At 42.7% G+C, this 24,986-nt stretch overlaps 1 protein-coding gene across 1 annotated transcript in view; it reads left to right on the top strand.

Moving 5' to 3' along the window:
- Htr2a (5-hydroxytryptamine receptor 2A) overlaps positions 1–24,246 on the top strand; it is a 63,716-nt gene extending 39,470 nt beyond the window's left edge. Inside the window, exon 3 of the mRNA XM_016006895.3 lies at positions 20,722–24,246. Coding sequence (XP_015862381.1) covers positions 20,722–21,686 — 965 coding nt within the window. The 3' untranslated portion in view covers positions 21,687–24,246. The remainder of the gene's footprint in view (positions 1–20,721) is intronic.
- Positions 24,247–24,986: the final 740 nt, after the last annotated feature.

The raw sequence follows: 24,986 nt of genomic DNA on the forward strand, positions 1-24,986 counted from the left end.
TGACTTTGTCTTTTCTAAATAGTATATTAGTTCGATTATAAATCTATGGGGGACTGGTGCTTTGCTTTTATTTTAATGAGTTTCTATGGAGAAAAATTTCAATTGGGTACTCTCCCAAGGGATGAGACAGTATTGGCAGGGGCCCAAGAATGTCTGCGTCCTGTTCTCAGCCCACTGCTGAATTCTCTAGGACAAAGTGCCTAAGCAGAAACAAAGCCCCGGAGCAGACTGCTCTCATCTACCCCTTTGTCCTCAACTCAACGTCATTCTCCTCTATGGGATGCTAGGAAGCAGGTCCTCTTGTAAGAAGGTCTAGGTGTGAGTAGATAGGAGCAGAGGAAAGCATTTGTCCCAGTGCCCATGGCCATTTCAGATCTTTGTCCCCTCTTATTTTTGGAGAGCCCAACCATACCCTACCTCATGTCTTAATGTGTCATGCTGAATAACTTAGCTATTCAACTATTAGAACCGATCTGCCCAAAGGGTAGCAACATTTTAACAGAGATTCAAATGCATTAATTCTGAGATTGCAAATTTTTGTATTTGGGACAGTACTTTTTTTCCAGGTCTTAAAGTTCTCATAGATTCCCACCTACCTGCCTGCCAGCCACCTTCGTTAGGGAGGGGAATTTGGGAAGTCTGCTTCTGTGTACATGATTGCTGGATACATGACATGAAGATCATCCAAAAAGCAAGGAAAACATGCATCCATCTGGAGATACCTTCTCCATTTGACTACTCTCTAAGGAGCTACAAACTGAGACATGTCCATACCTAGCTCCAAAGGGAATTCTACAAATCTCTCCTTGCTAAAAGACACAGTAGGTTAAGTCTTGTGAAATTTCTGTTTCTCTGGGTAAGAATGATTGTCAGTCTTTCTGTATTTTAGCCTGTGAATCAAGCATGTGTCCCTGAATTTGACTAGTCTACACCATCCCTTCTGAAAGGTAGAAAATGCTAATATTGACTTCTAGGGTTGCTGCCGCACAGTCCTTATCTCTCTCTGCAGAGCAGAAGACTAGGACCAGGGTAGCAGTCAGTCTTCTTCCCTCGGGGGTCCTCTCCATGCCCTGGTCTTAGATTCTGCTGGTATGCTGGGAATCCTTGGCGCCCCTTAGATTTCCTATTGTCACTTAATCTCAGTCTTCACTGTCACACAAAGCATTAGATCCATGTGCAGATCTTCCCCTGGGTCCTAGTCACCCCCTTTTGTATAAGATCATCAGAAATACTAGATTGGGGCCACCCCCAGAATCTGACTTTATTTTGGTCATCTGCAGACAGTCTGTTGCCAAGGAAGATCACACTCACTGCTGGAGATTAGGACTTTTAGGACTTGGAGCACATTGTAAAAAGCCCGCCAGCCCCAGCCCACAACAGGCTTTGGAGATTGATGCTCTGGCCACAAGCACTATTCTGTTGCTGCCTTGAGTGTGATTTTAAAAATGTTAATTACATTAGTACTGTCCTAGTTTGCTTCTGATCCTATAACCACTGTAAATCGCGATGGCCAAAAGCCAGGTATAGGAAAGGGCTTATTGGTTTTACAGGTTACAGTCCATCGTTGAAGGAAGGGAATGTAGGAACTGAAACAGCCCACAGAGGAATGCTACTACAGGCGTGCTCAGCCTGCTTTTTTGTTTTTATACAATCCACGAACACCTGCCCATGGATGGCGCTGCCCACGGGGGGCTGGGCCCTTCCAAATCAATCATTAACCAAGAAAATGCCCCCTGCAGGCCAACCTGATAGAGGCAACTACTCAGCTGAGGCTCCCTCTTCCCAGCTAGGTTGAGCTGACAGCCAGGAGCTCCACATCCCCATGCACAGGAGTCTTTCCTGACTCCCGCCATCAGTCCTGTAGATCATAAAAGCCTGGGGCACATAACGTTTCCTCTAGTAAGAACTGAAGTCAGGGGGCACCCAGTCCTGGAGTGATGTCATATTTTCCTCAGTATCAGCCCCAAGCCCCTCTTAAGGCCTTCCAACAACCATCAGTCCCAAACTGGTCCAGCCCCCAGAAGAGCTGCCCGGATGCACTCAGCGACGTGCCTCTTGTGTCACGTCATGGAAGAAATGTCTGATGAAGCCAGTTCTGACCAAATCTGCTAAAGCGGCCGAGTGGGGAGGAGCGGGAGACATGGCCCAGGGAACAGAGGCATTTCTAGGACCCCAGTGGGATTTAGGGGTGCTAATGTCTACAGCCACCTGGCTGCATCAGGCTAGTTCCCCCCTTCTCTCGGGATCACAGTAAAAGAGGGAAGCCTGGAGAGATGGCTCAGCAGCTCCGAGCACTGCTGCTCTTCCAGAGGACCTGGGTTCAATTCCCAAAACCCACATGGTGACTCAGAACCATCTGCAACTTCAGTTCCAGGGGATACAACGCCCTCCTCTGGTCTCTACAGGTATCAGGCACACGGGTGGTATGCAGATATACATGCTAGCAAACACTTATACACATAAAATAAAAAAAAAGAAGTAAAGAATGCCTCCCTGTCATGCTCTGAAGGTACACTAGCTGAGACTCCAGACTGTCCGTCCAAATCAGAGGAAGATGAGCGACTCAGAGCCATCAGAAAAACTAAAGAATGTCTATAATCCAGAGATCATTAATCCACCTGTAGGAACCATAGTATGGATGGCTAAGAAAGCCGCAATGTAGACAGTGCCCTAGCATAGTGTCCACACTGCTTAGCCAGGGCCTGCCCACCTTTTGCCCAAGGCAAAGAGAACAGTGGTGGCCCAAAATCTTCTCTGGCCTATGAAGAACGAAGAGCTCAATTCATGCTACATCGGAATCACTCGGGGGCTCTGTGGAAAGTCCCAAAGCCCATGTCCTCAGTCTTACCTGGGATGTAAAGTCAGACCACATGGATTCAACCAGATGTGTGGGGTTTTTTAAGTTGGCCAGTGGTCCCCATGTGTATCCAATAACCAATGATAATACAGTGAGGGACAAGATGGCGCCACTCACCGGCCTCTGAGCTTTCACTCCTGCTTCTAAGCACGGGAAGATTTTGAGAAAGGGCCATCGCCCATGCAGGTGTCGGAGATATCCAGGCAGGATAAGGGAAAATAGTACCTTGCAGCCGGCAATAATGCTCTCCCTGGAGGCTGGTCTTCCTCCTTCCAACATCCAGGAGAGACACATGCTGGGCCTGTGCACTTTCTCCATCTGCAAAGCCAAGCAGGACCAGGTGGGTCTTCCTCTCCCTGAGCTGCTCTGACCAAACACTCCTGCCTCCCTCTTCCACTTCCCAAGACTCCTGTGGTTACATGGAGCCCACCTGGGTGGTCCAGGACGTGCAATCTAGTGTTCAGATCAACTGATCTGGATGCTTTATTCCCGCCTGTCACTTCAATTCCTGTTTTACTATGGAACATAACATAGTCATAGATCCCAGGAATCAGATGAGGGCATTTTTGGAACACTATTATTCTGCCTACCGCAAAATATATCAGGTGCAAATATTCAACAGGCTGTAAGAAACCTAAACAACTTCCTAGTACTCTCACAAAATCGAAGTTAGCTTGCACATCACAGAGAGCTTGATCAATTGAATACACAAACACACACACACACACACACACACACACACACACACACACACATGCTGAATACCCACGATATTGGGTATTCAGTCTCATTATTCTAAACCTGCCCCTCTCAAGTGAAAAGCTATAGCAACTTTCTAGAAGTTTCTTTTTCCATCCTATAAGTTTTCCATGTTGCAGAGCCCTTCTTGCCTGGCAGACTAATCTATGTTAACGTGTGAGCACAACCCAGCAAATTAACTTCTGGATGTCAGTGTGCCATATTCCCCCAGAAGCTTTTCATCATCCCACTGCCCTTTCTCATAAATGTTTGTCTCGTTTCCTTTTGACTGTGGCTTTTGTTTCTTACCATGTTTTCTAATTATAAAGAGTTTTCCTATATCTCATGCAAGTACTGTCCAGAAAAAGCAGAACTGGGAAGCCCAGAGCCTGATTTACCAACAGACACAAGCATGTGTGTACACAACACACACACATATGCAACATTGTCAAAAAGGCCACTGTTCATCAAGGTGCAGTTATTCGAAATGTCTTATATGTTAAAGTGTTTGCAGAATCCACTTCTAAATTTGGACACATAAATGAAAGTGTTTGCACTCATCGTTAAGGGTGTCTGCTCTCTACGCCCTCTGACACCCTCCATAGGTTAAGTTGGAAGAGAAAGAGTCAGCATCAGCACAGGTCTTGGACTCAGTTCTCAGGAATTCAATGATAGAAATTAAACACTGTAAAAGTGGAGGAAATGGTAATTTAAAAAATGTTGACCTGGAAGATGAGCATTAAAGGCTTATAGTAAAAGACAATTATTCCTTCAAACTAAGTTCCAGAAGCTACCCCACATCGCCTTCATTTTTCTGTGTCTCCTCTGGGAAGCTGTGACCTGCTTTCACCTCAACCTCGTCTTAATGGCTCTAAATTTGAAATGATCACCCCCATGGCATAAGCCTATAAAAGAAGATGTGAGCTCATAAAAACATGGCACAGGGCTCAGTGTGACTTCTGGGCCCCCACAACCTGGGGATTCAGGACCCCAGAGCCAGGCCTGACCGCCTCAACTCTTCAAAATGAGGGGATTTGACCCCTGAACCTGTACTCCTAATGTCTAAAGTGTTGTGCTGAGGCCACATAGTAGGAAAAACAAGAGGACAGAGCCAGATTGAGTGTGGATCAAAGTTCTAGTTCCACCTCTCATGGTATGACCTTGGGCAAGCTGATCAACCTGTCTCTCCATTTTCTCATCAGCAAAAGAGATAAAAGGGGCGAGCCAACTTGCATAAAGCATTTAGGGTGAGTCTGGAACATAGTAAGCTTTGTATAAATACTTACTGGTAGTCTAATTTTTTTTTACTGATTTTTAGTTATATAAAATAATGTTTTGTTATGACATTTTTGTACATATATGTGTGTGTGTGTGTCTTTGTACTTTGCTTGTATTCACCCCCACTGCCCTGTCTTTCATCCTCTCCTGCTAGTTCCTAAGTAATCCCCATTGTGTTTTTATGTGTGTCTATGGTTGTTATAGCCACCCTTGCCACACAGTTCTCCCCATGTAGTATTAGGTCAGAAGCATAAAGGAAATTTTATCAACTGGTACATTAAGAACAACACCAACAGAGGGTTCTCCATCTTTACCTGACTCTTCTACAAAGCCCAAGCTGCCAAAATTGTTAACCCTTAAGTGACCTACACTTGGGCAATCTCTTAGCTATACTCCTAAGATAATGAGAGGGTCTACCATTTAGCCATAACTGCTTTGCTGCATTTTCCTGGTCCCTTATTCCAGAAACTTTATTTAAGCACTGTGTGCTAGGCTTGAATTTACGAGAGGTCTCTGCTTCTATGGAGCTCACACTCATGGAGCGGACACCCACCAAGCCAATAAACCAATAAAGTGACGTCAGCATGTGACGAATGCTAGAGGGAAAGCCAACCAGAAACCAAGTTCAAGGTGATTCGGGCGAGTTCAGACTAAGAAGGGGACCTGTGATGAGAGGGTATGTATGAGGATACAGAATCATAATGACATGACTATGAGAGTGTTAGTGGAGAAAGTGTCCTGGCAGTGGATCAGCAAGTCCCACCACCATAAAGAGGTAAGCAGTGTATGGGGCTGAAGAACAGAGAAGCCTACAGAAGGCAGTAAGCGGTGGTAACTGAGGAAGGGGGGAAGGCCAGAGCATGCCATGGAGGCTCAAGGAAACATGGGCAGGACTGGAAGCAGTAAGAACAGTGGGGGAGATCAAACATAAATCCAAAAGGCTTGCAGTCTAGGTACAGCAGTGGGAATAGAGAGAGATTTGGTCATTAAGTGCACTACAGGTTCCTAGCATCATTGGGATGCTCAGAGGAAGCATAATGAAAACGTTTCTCCGAAGATCTTGAGCCCGAGTATTCACACACAGCAGTGCCATTTCCTGGGCTGAGGGGCAGAGGGGATGGAATGCAGCCCATAGCCCCGCTTTGGCTGGGCAAAGGTCGGGATGCCCATTAGCGAGACGCCAAGTTGAGAGGTCAAGCAGGCAGCTCTTACTTGTGTTTTACTGATTGTGACAATGCCCTGCCCTCGGGGTGGAGGGGTTTTTGTTGTTTTTGTTTCTATTTTCTAACTCTTCTTTCCGTTTCTTTGCCCATGTTTAAGTAATCTGAAATACAGAATAATTTCCATATGCATCTCAATGCTCCCACAAGTGAATGCACTTAATCCTCAGAGCCCAGAAGCACCAGCTTCCAAATGAGAGTCATGAAAATGCTAATCAGCCTCACACTGTCAAGGGATCTATGAAAACTCCTTCCAGTTGGCCTATAAACACAAGAGACTGGTTAAACCAGACAAGACTAACAGTCATCCACCAGGCCAAGGTCCTTAAACATTTGAGTTATGGAAGAAAACAATTCAGGTCTAGCCTCCTGTCCTAACTCATTCATTTGTTAGCTCCAAGGCTGGCAGCAAATCATAGACTATCTTGGCATCTGTGTTTTCTTCATAAAGTGAGAAGAACGCCTGCTGCCTCATCACTTCCTGGTGGGGTAGAATACCTGTGCTGACCGACACAGAGCCTGGCACCTGGTGGGTCATTTCTCCTTGCTGCCTTTGAGTGTATATTTGCACGAAGCAGTGAATATACAGGAAAGCTGCCTCACGAGGTGGCCCTTATTAAGCTCTACTAGAGCTCTTCACAAGAAGGCTATATGCAATCTTCTTGGTAACAACCACATACATTCCATCAAGGTTTCTTTTCAACGTGAGGTGAGGGCCTCTTTCTGCAAACCTAAAGGCATCCTTAGAATGGAGAAGATAGAGCAAATGCAAAGAAGGGATCAGGGCCCAGAAATGTTTCTCAGATACAGAAATAAATAATCCTCCCTACAAATCCCTGAGCAAACACATCAGGGTCCATGTAACTTTGCAGAAGACAAAAGTGGTAAACTCCTCACTGCCCAGCAGCTCTCATGTTGCTTAACTCACAGCAAATACAACTTGAGAGAAAGCAGGGCTGAGTTCTTCATCCTGAGCCTCCCTGAGCTGGACGTGAGGGTCTGAACCAACTAGACAGGTGTTGAAAGACGAAACCATAGAGACGCTTCCAGAATTCTAGGAGCTCAAGCACAGCTAAGATGGTAGGAAACTGAAGTGTAGCTGTGGTTAGAAAATGAAGTTGCTAGTTAGAGAGTTTTCGCACCCCCGAATAGTGCCTAGAGGAGCTGTTAAATTGAGACCTCACCTATCTGTGTAAAAGTGGTGTTTTCTGAGCCAAAGGGTATGAATCTGAAATGAAGCCGAGAACAAGCCCAGCAGATCTCAGGATTTAAGAACCAAATAAAAGGTTACTTTGAGCCTTGTGGTAGAAATGGTGTCATTTTATCTGTATAGGGACAATGACCCCAAGAGTAAGGCCAAGGTGAAAAGCCCATGAGGGATGTGAACTAAAAGGAACTCAAGAGAAATTCTCTAAAGCTCTAAGCTTGCCAAGCTAATAACAAAATGGAAAAGTGTCTCTAGCCCACAGATACATTTTGTTTTGCTTGTACAATGTGTCTCAGTTTTCCTTTTCATTGAACACAGATATTATTGGACACAGCTATTATCGTTTACATCAGTCTCCGAACCATCTTCCACCCTACCTCATAACTCAGATATGTTACTGAGTTATAAACACTGGCTCCATAAGCACTTGAGTTCACAAATCAGTGAGTGATTTGTGTTTCCAGATTGACTAATGTGAGTGTATGTATGTATGTGTGTGTGTGTGTGTGTGTGTGTGTGTGTGTGTATCTGTTCTTGTATGAGTACATGCTTGAATATACAAGTGCTGTAAGTGTGTGTGTACATGCCTGTGGAGGCCAAAGGTCAATGTCAAGTGTCCTCTTTGACCGTGTGTGTGTGTGTGTGTGTGTGTGTGTGTGTGTGTGTGCGCGCGCGCGCGCGCGCGCGCGCACGCCCAAGTATGCATGCCATAGGAATGTGGGGAAGTCAGAGGAGGATCTTGGACATCTTGCTTTATCACTGTTCACCTTACTCTTTGGAGACAAGGTCTCTCACTGAGCCTGAAGCTTGGCTGGTGTCCAGAAAGCTCCAGTGATCCTCTTGTCCCCATCCTCAATATTATGCCAGCGTTTCAGCCGTGCATGGCCAAGCTTCTCAGGTGAGGACCGGGGATTTGAACTGAAGTCTTCATCCAGAAAATGCTCTTACCCATTCAGCCATCTCCCTAGCTCCACCAGAGTGTCTCGCTGAAACCTGGACTTCATTAATTCAGCTGGGCTGGCTGGCCAACAAGTACCAAAGGTCTTCCCATCTCTGCCTCACCTTGGAGTTCTGGGATTACAGATGTGTGCCGCGGTGCCTGGTTTTTACACAGACTCTGAGGGTCTTAACTTGGGCCCTTGTGTTTGTATGGTAGGCACTTTACCAACTGTGCCATCTTGCTAGACTTATTTCTTTCTTTCTTTTTCTTTTTTTGTGAGACAGGGTTTCTCTGTGTAGCTTTGGAGCCTTTCTTGGAACTCACTCTGTAGCCCAGGCTGTCCTTGAACTCACAGAGATCCACCTGCCTCTGCCTCCTGAGTGCTGGGATTAAATGTGCCACCACAGCCTGGCTCATCTATTTTTTTAAACTATTAAATGCTTGACCCTACGCTAACTGCAAAGGTCACAGAAAAGGAGAATAAAATCCAACAGAAGTGGGAAATAGGGTAGGAAAAACAGCATCAGCACCTCTGAAATAGGCTGCTACAACAGCTGCATATTGTACTGGGCTTTTTTTTTTTTCTTTTTCTTTTTTAAGGCCACCAACCAGCTCCCAAATCATGATACTGACACTTATTAGTTATGAATGCTAGGCCTGGCTTAGGCTAGTTTCTGGCTACCTTTTTTTTCTTTAACTTTCTGTTTCTCCTCATCTACATTTAGACTCTGGGCTTTTTTTTTTTTTTTTTTTTTTTTTTTTTTTTGGTTTTTCGAGACAGGGTTTCTCTGTGTAGCTTTGCGCCTTTCCTGGGACTGACTTGGTAGCCCAGGCTGGCCTCGAACTCGCAGAGATCCACCTGGCTCTGCCTCCCGAGTGCTGGGATTAAAGGCGTGCGCCACCACCACCCGGCTCTAGACTCTGGGCTTTTTAACCTTTCTTTCCTTCTGTGTGTCTGACTTTCACTGCTTCTTGTGTCTGGCTGCCTGGCGGCTGCCTGGCTTCTGACCCTGGGCATGTCCCTCTCTTTCTCCCTCATTCTCTTCTTCTTATCTCTCGAGCCTAGATTTCTCCTCCCATTTCTTCTCTCTGCCCACCAGCCTCACCTATCCCTCTCCTGCCTAGCTACTGGCCATTCAGTTTTTTTTTTTTTAATTAGACCAATCAGGTGCCTTAGGCAGGCAAGGTGAAACAGCAACACATCCTTCCATCATTAAAGAAAGGCAGCACAAACAAATGCAGCACACCTTTACACAGTTAAAGTAATATTCCATAGCAGCATATCGTACTCGGTGTTGAGTCGAGTGGGTGCTGGCCACTGCACTCCAGAGCTGTGTCTGTTCTCACCATGATTTCAATATTTAGAAGAGGTTCTTGAGGACTCCAAAACTTCTCACAACTCTAATTCCCAACTTCTCCTAGGACCTAGGCTTGGAGTCAGTAGGAATGCTCTGGTCACACTTCGACTTTCGAGGGAGTGAAATGAACAAACAAGATGAAGCAGTTGCCAGGGGTTGGGTCACATATTTAAGGCGCCTGTGGCCAGGGACTGAGCCCCTATTGCCCAAGTACAGATGGGACACTTCTGTAGTACCATCAGCACTAAGTGGGCAAAGAGCTGTGAATGTTCTTCATCTACCCCTTGCATCTGCTGTACAGTTTTACTCCTGAGGTTTCATCCTGAAGCCCAGCCCTCTCCTACATCCCTTGATCTGCTCAGTATCACTTTGTGAAGCTCAGTTTCTGCCACACCAGCCAGTATCAGCTGCCAGGACCTTGACGAACAAAAAAGGCAATGCAGACTTTTCATTGGGAGTTCTGTAGGAAGAGGGTCACTGATATAATTCCCATGAACCCTAATGCCAACTAAGAAATACCACCTATCAGAAGGCCAGAGAGGAAAGCCACAGTGGACATCTCTTTTATCCTCGCTCTGTGAATCTGAATCCTCATGTGTTTTCTTAAGTCATGTCCTTTTTTGGCATTTACAGCCATTATTCAGTGTTAGTGGGTGACTCCATGGTTCCCACCCCAGAGGTCATGTCCAGCACTTCTGTTACAGGCCATCCTAGAACACAGTCTTGCTCTGAAGGGTCCCTACCTTGGGAGTTAATGATTTGATGCTAATAGAAATGTTTATGCAAAGAAATTAAGCCATGCACACACCTCCAAAGCTGTAAGGTTGGCAGCATTCTGTTAGAACCATACAAGGGTGGCTGGAGGCTTGGGCTCCAGCAGAGATTTCAGACAGAATGAAGAACTCCGAGCATTAAGAGAGGCTGTGGAGCATTCTTCTCTTTGCCAGCTGTTAGAGATGGCCACTAATGGTACAGCGAGTCTCATTTCTATTCCCGATGACAAACCTTTCAAGGGACATTTCTGGAAAATCCTCATTTTTCAGAGGAAACTCGGAGAAGTGAACAGACTTGCTTCAAATAACAGGGGAGCCAAACCAGGCTTTCCTGACACAAGCTAATTGCCTTTCTCTCTTACACAGGTGGCTTTAAGTGTGCTGTGTAGGTCTTTGGGAATCCCGGGGATTCTCACAGGAAGTCCAAAGGGGTCAATGTTATTTTCAAGATGGCATTTGCCTCCTTCCCTCTCATCCTCTTATGAGGGCAGGGTGCAGTTTCCAGTCACCAGGATTTGTGATCACACAAAGACTGAAGCCGAATCCACCATCTTCTATGAAATGAGACGGTGAAGGGACTGTCACTTACCAAACAGCACCACTTCACACTTGTTTGGGGGAAGTATGGGGGCTTTTTTGTTTAAGATACGCTACTCATGTTAATATATGATAATGTATTATTAAATGAATCAATCAATGATTGCTTTTAAAGTGCTCTTTTGAATTTCTGGAACAATTGATACTTAAGGGTCCCCGAAACAAAAGCTTTCTGGATTCCTTAATGAATTTTAAATGTGTAAACAAGTCTTGAAACCAAATGCTCCAGACCTGCTAGTATACATTGGAGTATCCTTCAACAGCAACAACGAAGGTGAAGGTAAATGCAGATTTCCCTGAATGCATCATTTTCTTATGGGTGGGATGCTGGTGGTTACCCTGGTTCAGCTTGCTTCCCTGCCCCGCCCCCCCAGTCTTCTTTGGGATTGATGACCACGAAAGGTCTCGGATTATAAAGGAATCTGTAGTAAAGCCCCTTCTTTCTCTTGCATTCCTAAGTACCTCATTCAGTGGAGATTTAATTAAATATTTGATTAATGGGTAAATGACCAAAACGGATTGCTGATCCAGATGGAGGACCTACTCAGTGTCTATAATAAGAAACAAGACGTGAGTGTGGAACTTAGTTTGTAGCTCAGTGGGGACGTCCTAGACGAGCATAGGTAGAGCTTTGCATTTGACTCCAGCACAAAAAAGGAAACAGAACAAGACAAAGGAAATAAGTGTGCTTGCATCTGAGACTGCAGTTGCACAATAATCTGGAGCTGGCGTTAGCCCACAGTGAGGCCAGGCACACCTATGCCAGAATAACACATGGCCAGGTGCTTGCCTCCTGGCATACACAAGGCCAGGTGTTCCTCAACCAGGGTGCACACAGACCAACCACCTCCTGGATGCTACCTTTGGTCCAGAAGGCCATCCGGATGTTATTTAGCCACAGGGCCAGCTCAGCAGCTGTCTCCTACATGACTCTCCATGTAGAAACGGGAACTCACTATGAGCATCACACTCTACCGTCATTCTGTTTTGCCTCTTGATCTCATTTCCTCCTGTACTGCCTCCTTAATAAATCATGTATGCACAGTTCATTTTCCCTATGAGATCCCAGGCTTCCTGGAGCTTCTCATACGCCCTTTGTATTACCTACAAAATCCCACCCTGCATGAAGTGAATTGTAATTGCTTTATTTAAATAAATCTTAGAAGTTTACAAAATAATTCTGAGCCAATGTATCACTATTTCCTCATTACAGCCCCGCATGATGATTAGGGCGGATCTCTCTCTCTCTCTCTCTCTCTCTCTCTCTCTCTCTCTCTCTCTCTCTCTCTCTCTCTCTCTCCCCTGCCCCTCTTTAGCATCCCTTAGCTTACAAGTGGAATCATTAAAATTCCTCAGCCTAAGGTCACTCAGCTAGTGAGGAACAGTCAAGAAACAAACTTCAGGCTTTTAAATTCTGTCTTTCTCCACTATACGATTCTCTAGTTTCCCAATAATCAATTTTCCTGAGAAAGAGCTTTAAGGAAAATAATGGGCCAGGTCCTGGCCCAGGAATCAGAGTGGAAAAGAATTAAAGTGAATCCTTGATTTTCACACGGCACTGCTGACACCCATCTCCGCCACCCCCAGTGGTTCTACCTGTCTAAGTAGTCTGCTCTGTGCTGCCTCATCCTTCTGTCTCACAGAGATGTCCATTTTCCTTTCTTCTGCCTTTTGTGGCTAGTTAAAACCTCATTACTGTGTTTCCCCAGCAAAACTGAGGGGAAACACTATGAAATTATTCAGCAATTCCAAGATATGTCTATAAAATGTGTTGTGATTCCCAACCCGTCCCCTCTCCCTTCTTATGCTTGCTCCCCACCCACATCAACATTTTCCTGAGGTCTGAACTTATAATAATTTTTTAAGAAAATCCATCTCTGCTACTCATGAGACCACCATCCCATGAGTGGAATGAAACCTCTAAAGAAAAAAAAAATGCTAAGATGTTGGAAGCACCATGTAAATGATTTAGGGAGTCAACGATGAATACAGAGTTAGGAAAGAGATCTTATTGGAGAGAGGAAAATGATTTTTGGAAAGTTGCCACAAGGGATATGCCTTGAGAAATGTCTGGAAAGAAATAGAGGCAGTTTGGGAATACTGTCCCCATCTGCAGCCCGGTACCATATGTGATAATTATACAAAATAAAAAGTCTGCTTTCTGTGCAAATGTAGCCATGAAGAACAGGTTTCCTACCCCCAGATGCCCAACCTACTGCCTTACCCAAGCCCTTGCTTAATAGAAATCCTGGAAGCACAAAAGGTCATTTGTAAAGCATTTGGAGAAGTAGATAGCATCAGAATTGGTCCAGAGGAGTAGTGAGATGGGAGTCTCTGTTTACTCCAGTTACTACTTACAGTGCCCCTTGATGCTAGACTTTTAAGAACATACCAGGATATATTTATCATGTTAGTCTCAGACTAACACCACTACGCTATCCCTTATGACTTCTCTTTCATGACAGCTGAGGTCCACATGGACCCACCCTTATCTGATGCCAATTGAATTTGGGTTAAAGCCAACCCTCCAACATATTCTAGGTACACAAGAAGAAACACCTCTTTTTTTGTTTGTTTTTGTTTTTGTTTTTCAAGACAGGGTTTCTCTATGTAGTTTTGGTGCCCTTCCTGACTCTCACGCTGTAGACCAGGCTGGCCTTGAACTCACAGAGATCCACCTGGCTCTGCCTCCCGAGTACTGGGATTAAAGTTGTGTGCCACCACGCAAAGAAACACCTCTTACAACAGGACACTGTGTTCTATCAACTAATTCACTGGGGGGAGATGCATGTGAAAGGAGGGGGGTCTTAGGAACAACTCAAATCACTATGCAACTAACTGAAAAGGTAAACCAGGTGCAATGCTGCTCTGAATAGCTCCAGACATAATGAAGAAGAGCCAGAGAGAGAAGACTACACGATTAAGTGAAAATTTAAGAATTGTGAATTACACAAAGACCAAATTGCAAAGGCCTTCTAGGGTGAGCTGGGTAATTGGTAACTGCTTGAGCATTAGGAACATTGTGGGTTCTCTAGAGTGCAGTATGGTTGGTTGATCCAGTTTGTTAACCCACAGGTACAGTTGACTTCCATCAGTCCTGGGTTGTGTGGACACACAGCTGCCACACCTTAGCTTTCCAGACACCAGGACTGTTTCTACACATAACCTTGCAGACTGAAGTAGCCAAAAAGAGATATATCTCATGCAAAATTTATTCAAAAAACCTGTCCCCAGTAGAAATTCAGGGAAACTATAATAAAAGATGGGATTCAATAATATGGACCAGGCATGATCTTTGTCGAAATAAATCGTTGCTTATGAGCATATTGCTAAATACTCAATTGAGAACAGGACACTTGGTACTGTCGGATAACATGTACCACTACATGCTTATTTAAAAAGAAACAGTATACTTGAGTTTATTATTAATGTAACTGTTTACATATATGAGGTATAATGTGAGTTTTGATTCATGTATATGATACAGGATAATTAAACCAGGTTAATTTACATAGCCATCAACCAAAGTTCCTTTCTTATTTGTGGTTTCAAGAGCAAAGCAAAGTTATATAAGCCTGAGATCTAAGTTCGGCCCTCAGAACTGACAGTGGGAGGGGGGAACCAACTCCACAAAATTGTATTCCGATCACCACACACGCAATGCAGCCTACGTGCCCTCCCCACAATGTTAATAAGTGAATTATTTAATAATAAATTTTAATGATTTCAATTATTTGATATGATTGAGATACTTATATTTTCAAGAGGCAAAACTGGTAAATGTAAGTAAAGCTTCGCTGGAACAAGAAACACGTGGCTGGGTTTCCAGGGGTTGAAGTTGCAGCCGGCACTATGCATCTCCAAGTCAGAATTCTACCTGTCTTTCCGTGGGAGGTCACCCTGAGTTTCCAAGCACAGTCCCTTCACTACAAAACAGAGAGGGCAGCAGAACCAGATATCACCGAAACCAAGAAGCTCTGCTGGGACAAGTGGCAGCCAGCCTCTGGCGTGCACGTCACTTAGCTCTCAGAGGGCACTGGCATGGAATTGCTTCGGTGCCACAGCAGAGTCTGGGCATTCATAGTTCTCCAACTCTGTAAATCAGTCTGGAATGAGGCCCAGGCACTGTCATTTTTAAAAGCTTCCTGGGTGATTCTAATGTGCAACCCAAGTTAAAGGCAACTGTTACATGTGGCAGAGACCAAGGGAGGATTTTCAATTGTCATAATTTCTAGCCTCAAAAGCATAATGTCTCACCAGAAGAAACTTATTTGGGGATTAAGAGTGAAGATTCAGAGTTCATAGAATCGTTGAAGAAGGGTGTGTGTGTGTGTGTGTGTGTGTGTGTATTGTAAGTGTATGTAGAGTATGTGTGTATGTATGTACATGTGTGTAGGTATGTAAGTAGGTATGTTAGTGTGTATGTGCCTGCATGTGTGTATATATGTGTGTGCTGTACATGTAACATCTGTGAAATTTAGAAGTAATTAATGATGTTGTTGCTAAAAGTTTTCAAATAATCTGATGGAAGTTCTGTCTTTCTCATAGACTATATATAAATGTGTGTCTGTGCCAGCTAAAGGTTTTTAGGATTATTGGGGACTTTCTGAAACCAACGTTAATGAGCTCTAATATAGTCATAGATATTATAACTACTACAAAATCAAATTTTTTAAATATCAGCCATAAAAATTAAAAGACTGGTAGAAGTCTTAATTTTTGTCCCTAAATTTCTGCAATTCTAAGTGAGTTGTGTAAGCTGGTCAGGGTCGACTTTCATCTCCACATGGCAAAATTCTCATCAACCTTCAGGGTTGTCTGGGTAATGTTTTCCAGTCTGTTAAAAAGTCAATGTATCGTGAATGCATGTGTGTAAAATATCTTGAACTATTACCATGTGTTGGAGCTGGTAGGTTGGTGAGTGCTGTTCCAGTTTTCCATCTATCTTCAGTTTCCTCTTCCCTGCAGCCTGAAGATTATCCTGTAGCATTGACTTATGGTGCTTTCTGTCAAAGGGCCAGTATATCCTCTTATAATTAAAAAAAAAAAGTCAAGTGTTCAAATGCAAAGAAACCCATGACTCAAAACTTTCCTCAAGTTCCTGAAATATCTGTTTCCATCATCTCTGCTCTCTATAGACTGAAAGCCTCCCTCCAACCCTCATGTCCCATGAGACTCTTGCTACCTAGTACTTCAAACTTCTTGTATCTAAAGAAAAGTAGTTGCCACAAAAAAAAAAAAAAAACCATTAGTCACAAGATCCTAAATGATAAAAGTGTAGGATTAAAAGAGAAAGCCCATCTGTCACAGCCAATAGTTCAAAGTTAAGATTCTTTAGCCCGTGTTAAGATGCTCGGTAGAGATGTGAACTTTATTTGCAAAGCAAGCAATGGAGCTCAAAGAGAACATCCTCCAAAGCCTTTGTGTTCTTAGTATCCGTGTTTCCCCGTTCACTTCACTGTCTGAATGTTAATGTAGAGGATTAAAAAAAATGTGCACAAAAGATCCAATACCTTTAGTGAATTTTGATTGCTGTTCTCTACTCCTCGAGAAAAAAAAAAAAACTTATTAAACAAAATGCAGAGTCACGTAGTTCAAGTTCCCGACTGTTTGTTCATAAAGCAAAATGCTTAATATGCAGAAATTTCAAGTGAGAGAAGATGTCAGGTCTCCAAAAGCCACTATTATCAAACAAAGCTGCCAGAAAATTAATGCACTTGAGATGACTGTGACCAGATTCTCGGCCATCAGCCAGCATTCTTCATTTCTCTTGGTAGGAGCATGCTTCAGCATTCCTTATTGTACACACAAAGCCTATCTCCATGCCTTAGTTCTTTAACAAAAGTTTCTTCCCCTCTTACTAGAATACTGCTTTAACTTTCCGACCAGCATTTAACAAATATTTGCTGACCACCGTGTTTTTGGAAGAAACACTACAAATAAATAGTATACTGCTGTGACCAAGATAGTTTTGTTACTCATGAGAAAAAATGGGCCATTTGAAGACCCATGAGCTGGATTGCTCCTCATCTAAATTAAGGTGTCCTCCCCAAGCACAAAAGCATCCTGCCCCTGACCTCCTACCATGTCCTCCCGAGGCAGCTCTTTATCTCACACTTTTAGAGGGAGAATCTCTGTATCCATGTGAAGGGTTCCACCACCCTTTCCTTCCAGGGCTGCAGAAATCAAAACATCCCACAGGGGGTGTATAGTTTATGTGTCTCACCAACCCAAGACACCATAACAAATTCCAAATGATTGAGGAATTGGGTGCTTTAGGCTGGCCTACATTCTGGTTCACTAAAAATGACCACTCATTATAAATTACCAGGTCATAAGTAGTAAGGCAAAAGGCTTTCAAGGTGGGAACTTCCTTTGTATTAATCAAGAAAATGAACACCCAAGAGTTTAATAATAAAATCATATACCTTTTTGGACAGTTGATATTTTGTTTATATGCATCATGACTAACAGTAATGGCTGTAATCCATCACATTAGAAAAGTAATCAACAGTGCTAGCCATACCAAATTAAAATTGATTGAGACCTCATATGACCCTGGCAGAAGTTAATAATTACATCATTGTTACATAGCCAATAGTAAACAGCCAAAACACTATTTTGTTTCTCTTGGTTTACAAACTCTGTTATATAAAGGGCTAACATAGAAAAACTAAGCAATAGATTAGAACAAAATAATGTTGATATCTTTTTTTTTCTGAGTAATTCCACAAAGAAAAGTACTGCGGCCAGCTTTGCCATTTGTTTCCATCTCCTTTAGACCAGGCACCACCCTGGTGCTCTGCATATTTGATCCATTTTATCCTCATTCTATCCATGAAGGCATGCTGGCACCAGCCTCATACCAGGAGACCAGAGCCCTAGCCAAGACTAAAATCTAAGTCCATCTGAAATGGATGTCCAGTGTATCCATTCTAATCAGCATGCAAGGAATCTGTATAATAAGACTGGATGAGCACTAAAAAAAAAAAAATCTCTCACAGATGTGAGTTCAAATATTGGCAGAAAAAGAAAGTGATCTTAGAAATCACAGGTTGTCTTTTATGGTTAGTTTTCTGAAGTGACTGAAATTTGGTGAGGTATCAGAAGGTCTCAGAGGATGGTACCCTTGCAGCCACAACTTGTGGCTCAAAGGATGCTCTCAACAGTGTGGCAGGGACAAACAGGTGGTAAATGAAGAGGCATTTACCACAAAAGTATCCCTGATGTCATTGATGTTCACTTTCCAAAAACAAAACAAAACTACAATAACAAAAAAAGAAAGAAAATTGGGATGGCTTTGCACAGACAAGTGACAAATATCATCATTGAACCTGTAGAGTTGTGGGCAAATGGCACTCAGAAAGAGCCTTACCAGGCTAGGAAAACAGTTTGGGGGCAGCGTGCATGCCACGGAAGCATGAGGACCTGATTTTGGACCTAAGCAACCCATTCAAAAGTCTGGGCATGGCAGTGAGAGGGAGGGACGGAATGGAGACAGATAGATCCAGGGGCTCACTGGCCACCCAGTCTGCCTGAAATGGCAAGCTCTCAGTTCAGTGCAAGACTGTCGCAAAACATAAGGTGAAGAAGTGATTGGGGGAGATGTCAGCCTTTGGCTCCCACATGGGCCCAAATGGTGGGCAAGTTCTCTCTCCCCCTTTCTCTCTCTCTCTCTCTCTCTCTCTCTCCCTTCCTCTCCCTTCCCCCCCCCTCTCTCTCACACACACACACATACACAAACACACACACACACGAAATGGGGAAAGGGGAGGGGAGGGGAGGGAGACAGACAGATGTTCTTGTCAAGTATCACTCTAAGTTCCAGCTACTGTCCCTTCCAACAGCAGGGTGTGAGGATAGTCACACCTGTGTTTGGGGAGAGCCAAACCCTTTCTGACCATGCAGAGTTTGGTTGTTTTCCTCTTGTTCGGTTGTTGTTACTGCTGCTTCAGCGTTTGTATTACACCTCCTCAACGGGAAACTTTTTTCCCGTCAGATGACAAGGCAGGGCTTAAACAGTGGTCCCTGACTCTGGGATGAGCTGGCCTGAGAGCAGCATCTTGGGCTACAGAGTGGCTGGAAGCAATACCAGGGCCCTCCGTCATGCAACTCAGGAAACTGAAAATACAGGAAAGTGTAGGAAGGAAGCAGCATCTCTCCGCGTGTGAACTGAGTTGTGCAATTGTTTCTTCTCCTTATCCCTCCTCCTGACCCTGCCATTGTGGCAGAGAAAAAAAACAGAATAAGAAGTGTACCATGATTGCTTTGGCTTAACCACCTCCTTCAGCTCTCCTGAGCTCCAAAAAGGAAACAAAACCTCCCATGGTGGTCAAGCTAACCTCCACTAAGTAGGGTCCAATCACCATGGTGAGAAATTAGCATGATCAGAGCCAACTGTGATCCTTCCTCACTGCTAGAGTCCTCTGCCAGAGCATCTACTTGGAGGACCGTGATAGATACCCCAAACCCAAGTACAGAGCAACTGACTGGCTGTAAGCTCCTATTCCCACGTACAATAGCATTCTGTACCTAAGTCATACATTTAACAATAGAAGTCTGCGGCTGCCTTGTTTGGGGTGATTCATCCCAATGGACATTCTGCAATGAAAATAACTAACTTTTATGGAACAACGGGAAGTTCGAACATGAATTCTATATTTTATGATGTGAAGGAAATACTAAATTTCTCTTTAGGAGTAAACCAGGATGTGATCATAGATTTCTCTGAAAGTGTGTCACTTTTAGATCTACAGAATAAGATGTGTACATGTTTAATCATGTGATGTCTGAGGTTGAGAGACATCCCAGGTAAGGACCTGGATGACACAACATTGAGTTCACAATTGTAAAAGCTATAAGATTTCCTTAGGACAGCATTTGCCTTTGTTCTTTTTGGGTTTTCTCCAAGATAAAAGCTTTTTAAAACTAACCCAAATTCATTTGGATTACTTGAAATTAGTAACAGAAAGTATTTTTCAAAAATAGTTTAAAAATCTGTTTAACTTTAAAACGGTTCATGTTGGTTCGTACACTCAAGAGCCTGAAGCAAGAGAATCAATGTGAGTTTGAGGCCAGCCTGGGCTAGTGCAAGATCCTGTCTCAACAAGCAAAAGCAATTCAGTTTTATAATGAATATTAGGTGTGAAGGGAAGATCTAAAACTACATATACAGTACTGTGTAAACAAAAGAAATGTAACCTATGCCACTTGGTGGTGAGAATAAATACTGTTTCCTTTAGTCACTGTTATTTTTTATATTTTTCTAATTTGCTAGAAAGAAAATATATTAGGCTTGTAACTTTACAAAGTAAGTAAGATATGCTGATAATATAATGTGCAATGGAAAGTTACAAAATTGTAGCTAAAGCAGTAACTTGTTCTGTTTCCCAGTGCGTGCCTGCGTGAGGGTATGTGTGCACAATGCCCTTAAAACAAACAGCATTAAATTATCTATGGCAGTTTGTTTGTTGATCTCTGAATGGAGGTGTTAGGTGGTCATTTTTATTTACTTCATTTTGCCTCTGTGTGTGTTTTCTCCAGCTAATAAATAAATATAGAGTAAGAATTAGCCCAACTCTCGTTGTGGTAACATATTAAACCCTTAAAGTAAGTCGGTATAAACTGCAGTAACATATGAAACCTTAAAGTAAGTTGGTATAAACTCTTTGGCCAGCCAGCATTATGTGGTGATGTTCTCACCTTCATAGCCTCAGTTCCTTGATGACGTGTCTCGCTTTCCATCTCTTCCAGGTATATCCATGCCAATCCCAGTCTTCGGATTGCAGGATGATTCAAAGGTCTTTAAGGAGGGGAGCTGCCTGCTCGCGGATGACAACTTCGTCCTCATAGGTTCTTTTGTCGCATTTTTCATCCCCTTAACCATCATGGTGATCACCTACTTCCTCACTATCAAGTCGCTTCAGAAAGAAGCCACCTTGTGTGTGAGTGACCTCAGCACTCGGGCCAAATTAGCCTCCTTCAGCTTCCTCCCTCAGAGTTCTCTGTCATCCGAAAAGCTCTTCCAGCGGTCCATCCACAGGGAGCCGGGCTCCTACGCAGGCCGGAGGACGATGCAGTCCATCAGCAATGAGCAAAAAGCATGCAAGGTGCTGGGCATCGTGTTCTTTCTGTTTGTGGTCATGTGGTGCCCCTTCTTCATCACCAACATCATGGCCGTCATCTGCAAAGAGTCCTGCAATGAAGACGTCATTGGAGCCCTGCTCAATGTCTTTGTCTGGATTGGTTACCTCTCCTCCGCTGTCAATCCGCTGGTCTATACGCTGTTCAACAAGACTTATAGGTCTGCCTTCTCGCGGTACATTCAGTGTCAGTACAAGGAAAACAGAAAGCCGCTGCAGTTAATCTTAGTGAACACTATACCGGCGTTGGCCTACAAGTCTAGTCAGCTCCCCGCAGGACAAAAAAAGAACTCACAGGAAGATGCTGAGCCCACAGGTAATGACTGTTCTGTGGTTACAACAGGTGATGATTGCTCTATGGTTACAACCGGTAATGACTGCTCTGTGGTTACCACCGGTAATGACTGCTCTGTGGTTACCACCGGTAATGACTACTCTGTGGTTACCACCGGTAATGACTGCTCTGTGGTTACCACCGGTAATGACTGCTCTATGGTTACACTAGGAAAACAGCACTCAGAAGAGAGTTGTACAGACAATATCAACACCGTGAACGAAACAGTCAGCTGTGTGTGATGGACTGGTTGCTGTGATAACTGCACTGGAACTAGTTGTTACCTTGTGTGTGGGGGCTGGGATAAGGAGGCTGGGACACATCAGACTACTCCAGTAACTCAACAGTGTCCATACGCCTCATTGGGTTCTGTGTATGGAGAGCAGGGTGTCACAAAATGTGCACTTGACAATGACGTCCTGACAGCATTTGAGGTAGAAGTGTTGGTTTTATCATTGTCCTTCTAATATTGTCAATGAGATCTTTAAAACCATTGTCCTTGATTGTACAATTTTAATGAGGCATAAAACCAATCTAATTTCTATTATCAAATAGAAACCTTGCTGCCATGCTGTTGATGGGTGGCATGGGAGTGAGTTGGTGACCTATTATTGTACATAAAAATAGCTAGAAATACTGAAAATAATGAATAGCCTCTTTTTAAAAAAAAAAATAAAAAGCATTTAAAATTCACCATGACGCATATTTTGAAAATAAAAAATAGTATTATGAAATTTGTATTGCTAATATAATTAATTGAAATACTTGACAATATTTTTCATTCTTGCCTTTTCATAGACACCATTTTGAAATGTTCACAAGATCGCGGGCATTTGCTGCGTGTGTCATTTAATTCTTGGATGTGGAAGGGTTTTAAATGTTACTCAATGACGCGCTGCTTTCTCTTCTACTTCTTGGGCTTTATCTGAATTTGCAGTGTGGTCTTGTTTCGTATCTTTTCTTCTCTGTGAACTATCAAAGGATAATTTCGCTTTTCGAAATACAGTTCTAGAACTCGCTTCAAAGAAACAGCATCGTGGAGGTATTTGGTCACTCTCTATGGAACCACTGCACTGCGCATGCGCCCTTTTAGCTGCGACCTGTGTGTAGAGTTGACTGTCACAGCTAAACAATAAACTCAGGTTTCTCGCTGTTAGCAGTAGTTTCTTAGGCTATTTCTGTTAAAAAAAAAAAAATCAAGTGACTTTCCTATTGACACTTAATCAGGTAAAAGTGATGTTTTCAAAGGGCTGGGGATATAGCTCCATTGAGTGCTCACCTAGCATGCAGGAAGCACTCCCTAGCTTGGTTCCCCGGTACTGAGTTAACAGGTCATGGTGGTGCATGCCTGTAATCCTAGCACTTGGGAGGTGCAGATGAGAGAATCAGGAATTCAAAGTCATTTTCAGCTATTTATCAAGTTTGAGGTCAGCGTGGACTGCATGAAATTCTGTCTCCAAAAAGTAAATAAATAAATATAGGCTTTTTTAAAATTGATACTTTCAAATAATGTATTTATATTATTTATTAAAATGGGTTAGTTTGGTTCCACAGTGATCTACTGACTGTATCTTATGAGTGGAACAGTTTCTTAGTTATTAAGGATATAAAAATAAATTTATAAGATCTTTGCATTTAAAAAATGCCAATCTAATTGGTTGTTGTCAAAAAGTATGAACAGATTTATTTTGAGAATCAACCAGTTCAATTTCTTTCTTACCTGATTCAGAAAAGAGTTTGTATCCAATATTTTTTTTTTTCAGTTTTTCTCATTTGCCAAGCAGGCAAGGAAATGGGAAAACATCAATTGAATCAAGGATTTCAACTAATATATAAACACCTCATACTGGATCCAATTCATGACTAGTTAAAGCAATATTTCTGTTCCTTCCCTCTAAAACTACATTCGTTTTACACTGAAAGACACTAGCTCCCAACTAAAAAGCAAATATCAGTTACCATAATGTTTTGTAGAAATGGCTGCTGCAGACTAACAAAGGTCAGCCACAGTCCACCTGGACACTGTAATGCACAAGGGTGAATTGCACATTACTGTTGGGACAGACAATAGATACAGGGTAAAATCTGAAAGATTTTAATTGAATATAAAGGTGTTTTGCTGTAAGCCTTTGGGAAATGTTACAGGTCTGGGAATTTAAAAAATGTAGAAAGCTTTATTACGTAAGTTGGAAATGCATTAAGGTTTTCCCAAATGTGTCCTTACAGGTGCTTCGAATGATGGTCATTGCTTCAGACATAGACTTTATAGTGTGTCACTAGCACTGAGGTTGTATTTGAAAGGAGTTAGTCCTTAATGATTAGATATAATGACTGATAAAAATAGAAGTGTTAAGAAGTCTGCTCTAATGTGTTTTTGCCTTAGTTTAAAACTCTATACATGTCAATATGCATTAAGGAAAAGATTACAGATTCTATCCCATGAATTTAATTCATCAGAATAAACATAAATACTGCCTGGCAGACGTCTTTTGACTACACATATATTACCAGTGTGTATGTGGTTTTTCTCTCTGTAACTATCTATTAAAGTGTATATAAGAAAATGTGTACCTGTATATATGTACAGACATGTTCCCATGCACTTTATTCAATATTTATATATTTATATGGAAGAAGAGCAAGTCGGTGAAAACATACACTTGTGCATGTTTGAATCATGTTGATCTAAATGTGAATTCATGTTCTAATATTCCTATGACTGTCCATGACTGCCAAAGGAGGTTACTGTGTAACAGAGATACCCTTTAAATAAACTGGAAGTTGCTTTAATTATATGGAAAATTTTTAACACAATTCTATCAGGGTGTTGAAAACAATAGTCTGTATTCAGTGTATTAATCTTAAATTGAATGGTAACTTAAGGCCTCTCTTTAGTCTGGGTACTTCCTGACCTCTATGGCTCTTTAGATACAGTCCTCTCCACAATAGGGGAAAAAATGACCATCTAATGATTTATGGATCCATGATGAAAGGATTCATGTGTAGTTAATACTACTAAAAGAGTGACAAACTTCACTCTTCTTTAAGTTGAATGATAGATTCTTCTAGATATAAGGTACTTAATGCCATTGTTAAGGAAGACTCAGTTAAAGCTTTTATCATCTATTTGGCCACATTGCCATCTCATGGTCAGTTTTGGGAAATGCTACCATAGTCCAATCATTCTGACTGGGCTGCTTTTAGCAAAAGGGTTCTCCCATTTTGTGCACTGATAAAACATATTTATAAAGTGGTGTTATTCTGTGCCATATGTAATAAATGCAGTGGAGATTTATTTTATGTACTGATTTTAATCTATTCTAAAATATTTCAAGAATGAATGATTAATTGCAAATAAAGTATACTGAAAACAGTGAGTCAATGGCTGGCTGTGTTTGCTAAAAGGAATTGCCCCCAAACCTTCCCGATCTCCAAGCTAAGGACAGCTGGAAAGTAAAAGCCTGGACTTCTGGCTTCAGCCACATCACAAAGTTAAAATTCACTTCTTCAGTTGTCATGAGTCAGTTTCCAGTCACATACAG

This window comes from Peromyscus maniculatus, chromosome 9 (assembly GCF_049852395.1).
Source record: "Peromyscus maniculatus bairdii isolate BWxNUB_F1_BW_parent chromosome 9, HU_Pman_BW_mat_3.1, whole genome shotgun sequence".
Lineage (NCBI taxonomy): Eukaryota > Metazoa > Chordata > Mammalia > Rodentia > Cricetidae > Peromyscus > Peromyscus maniculatus.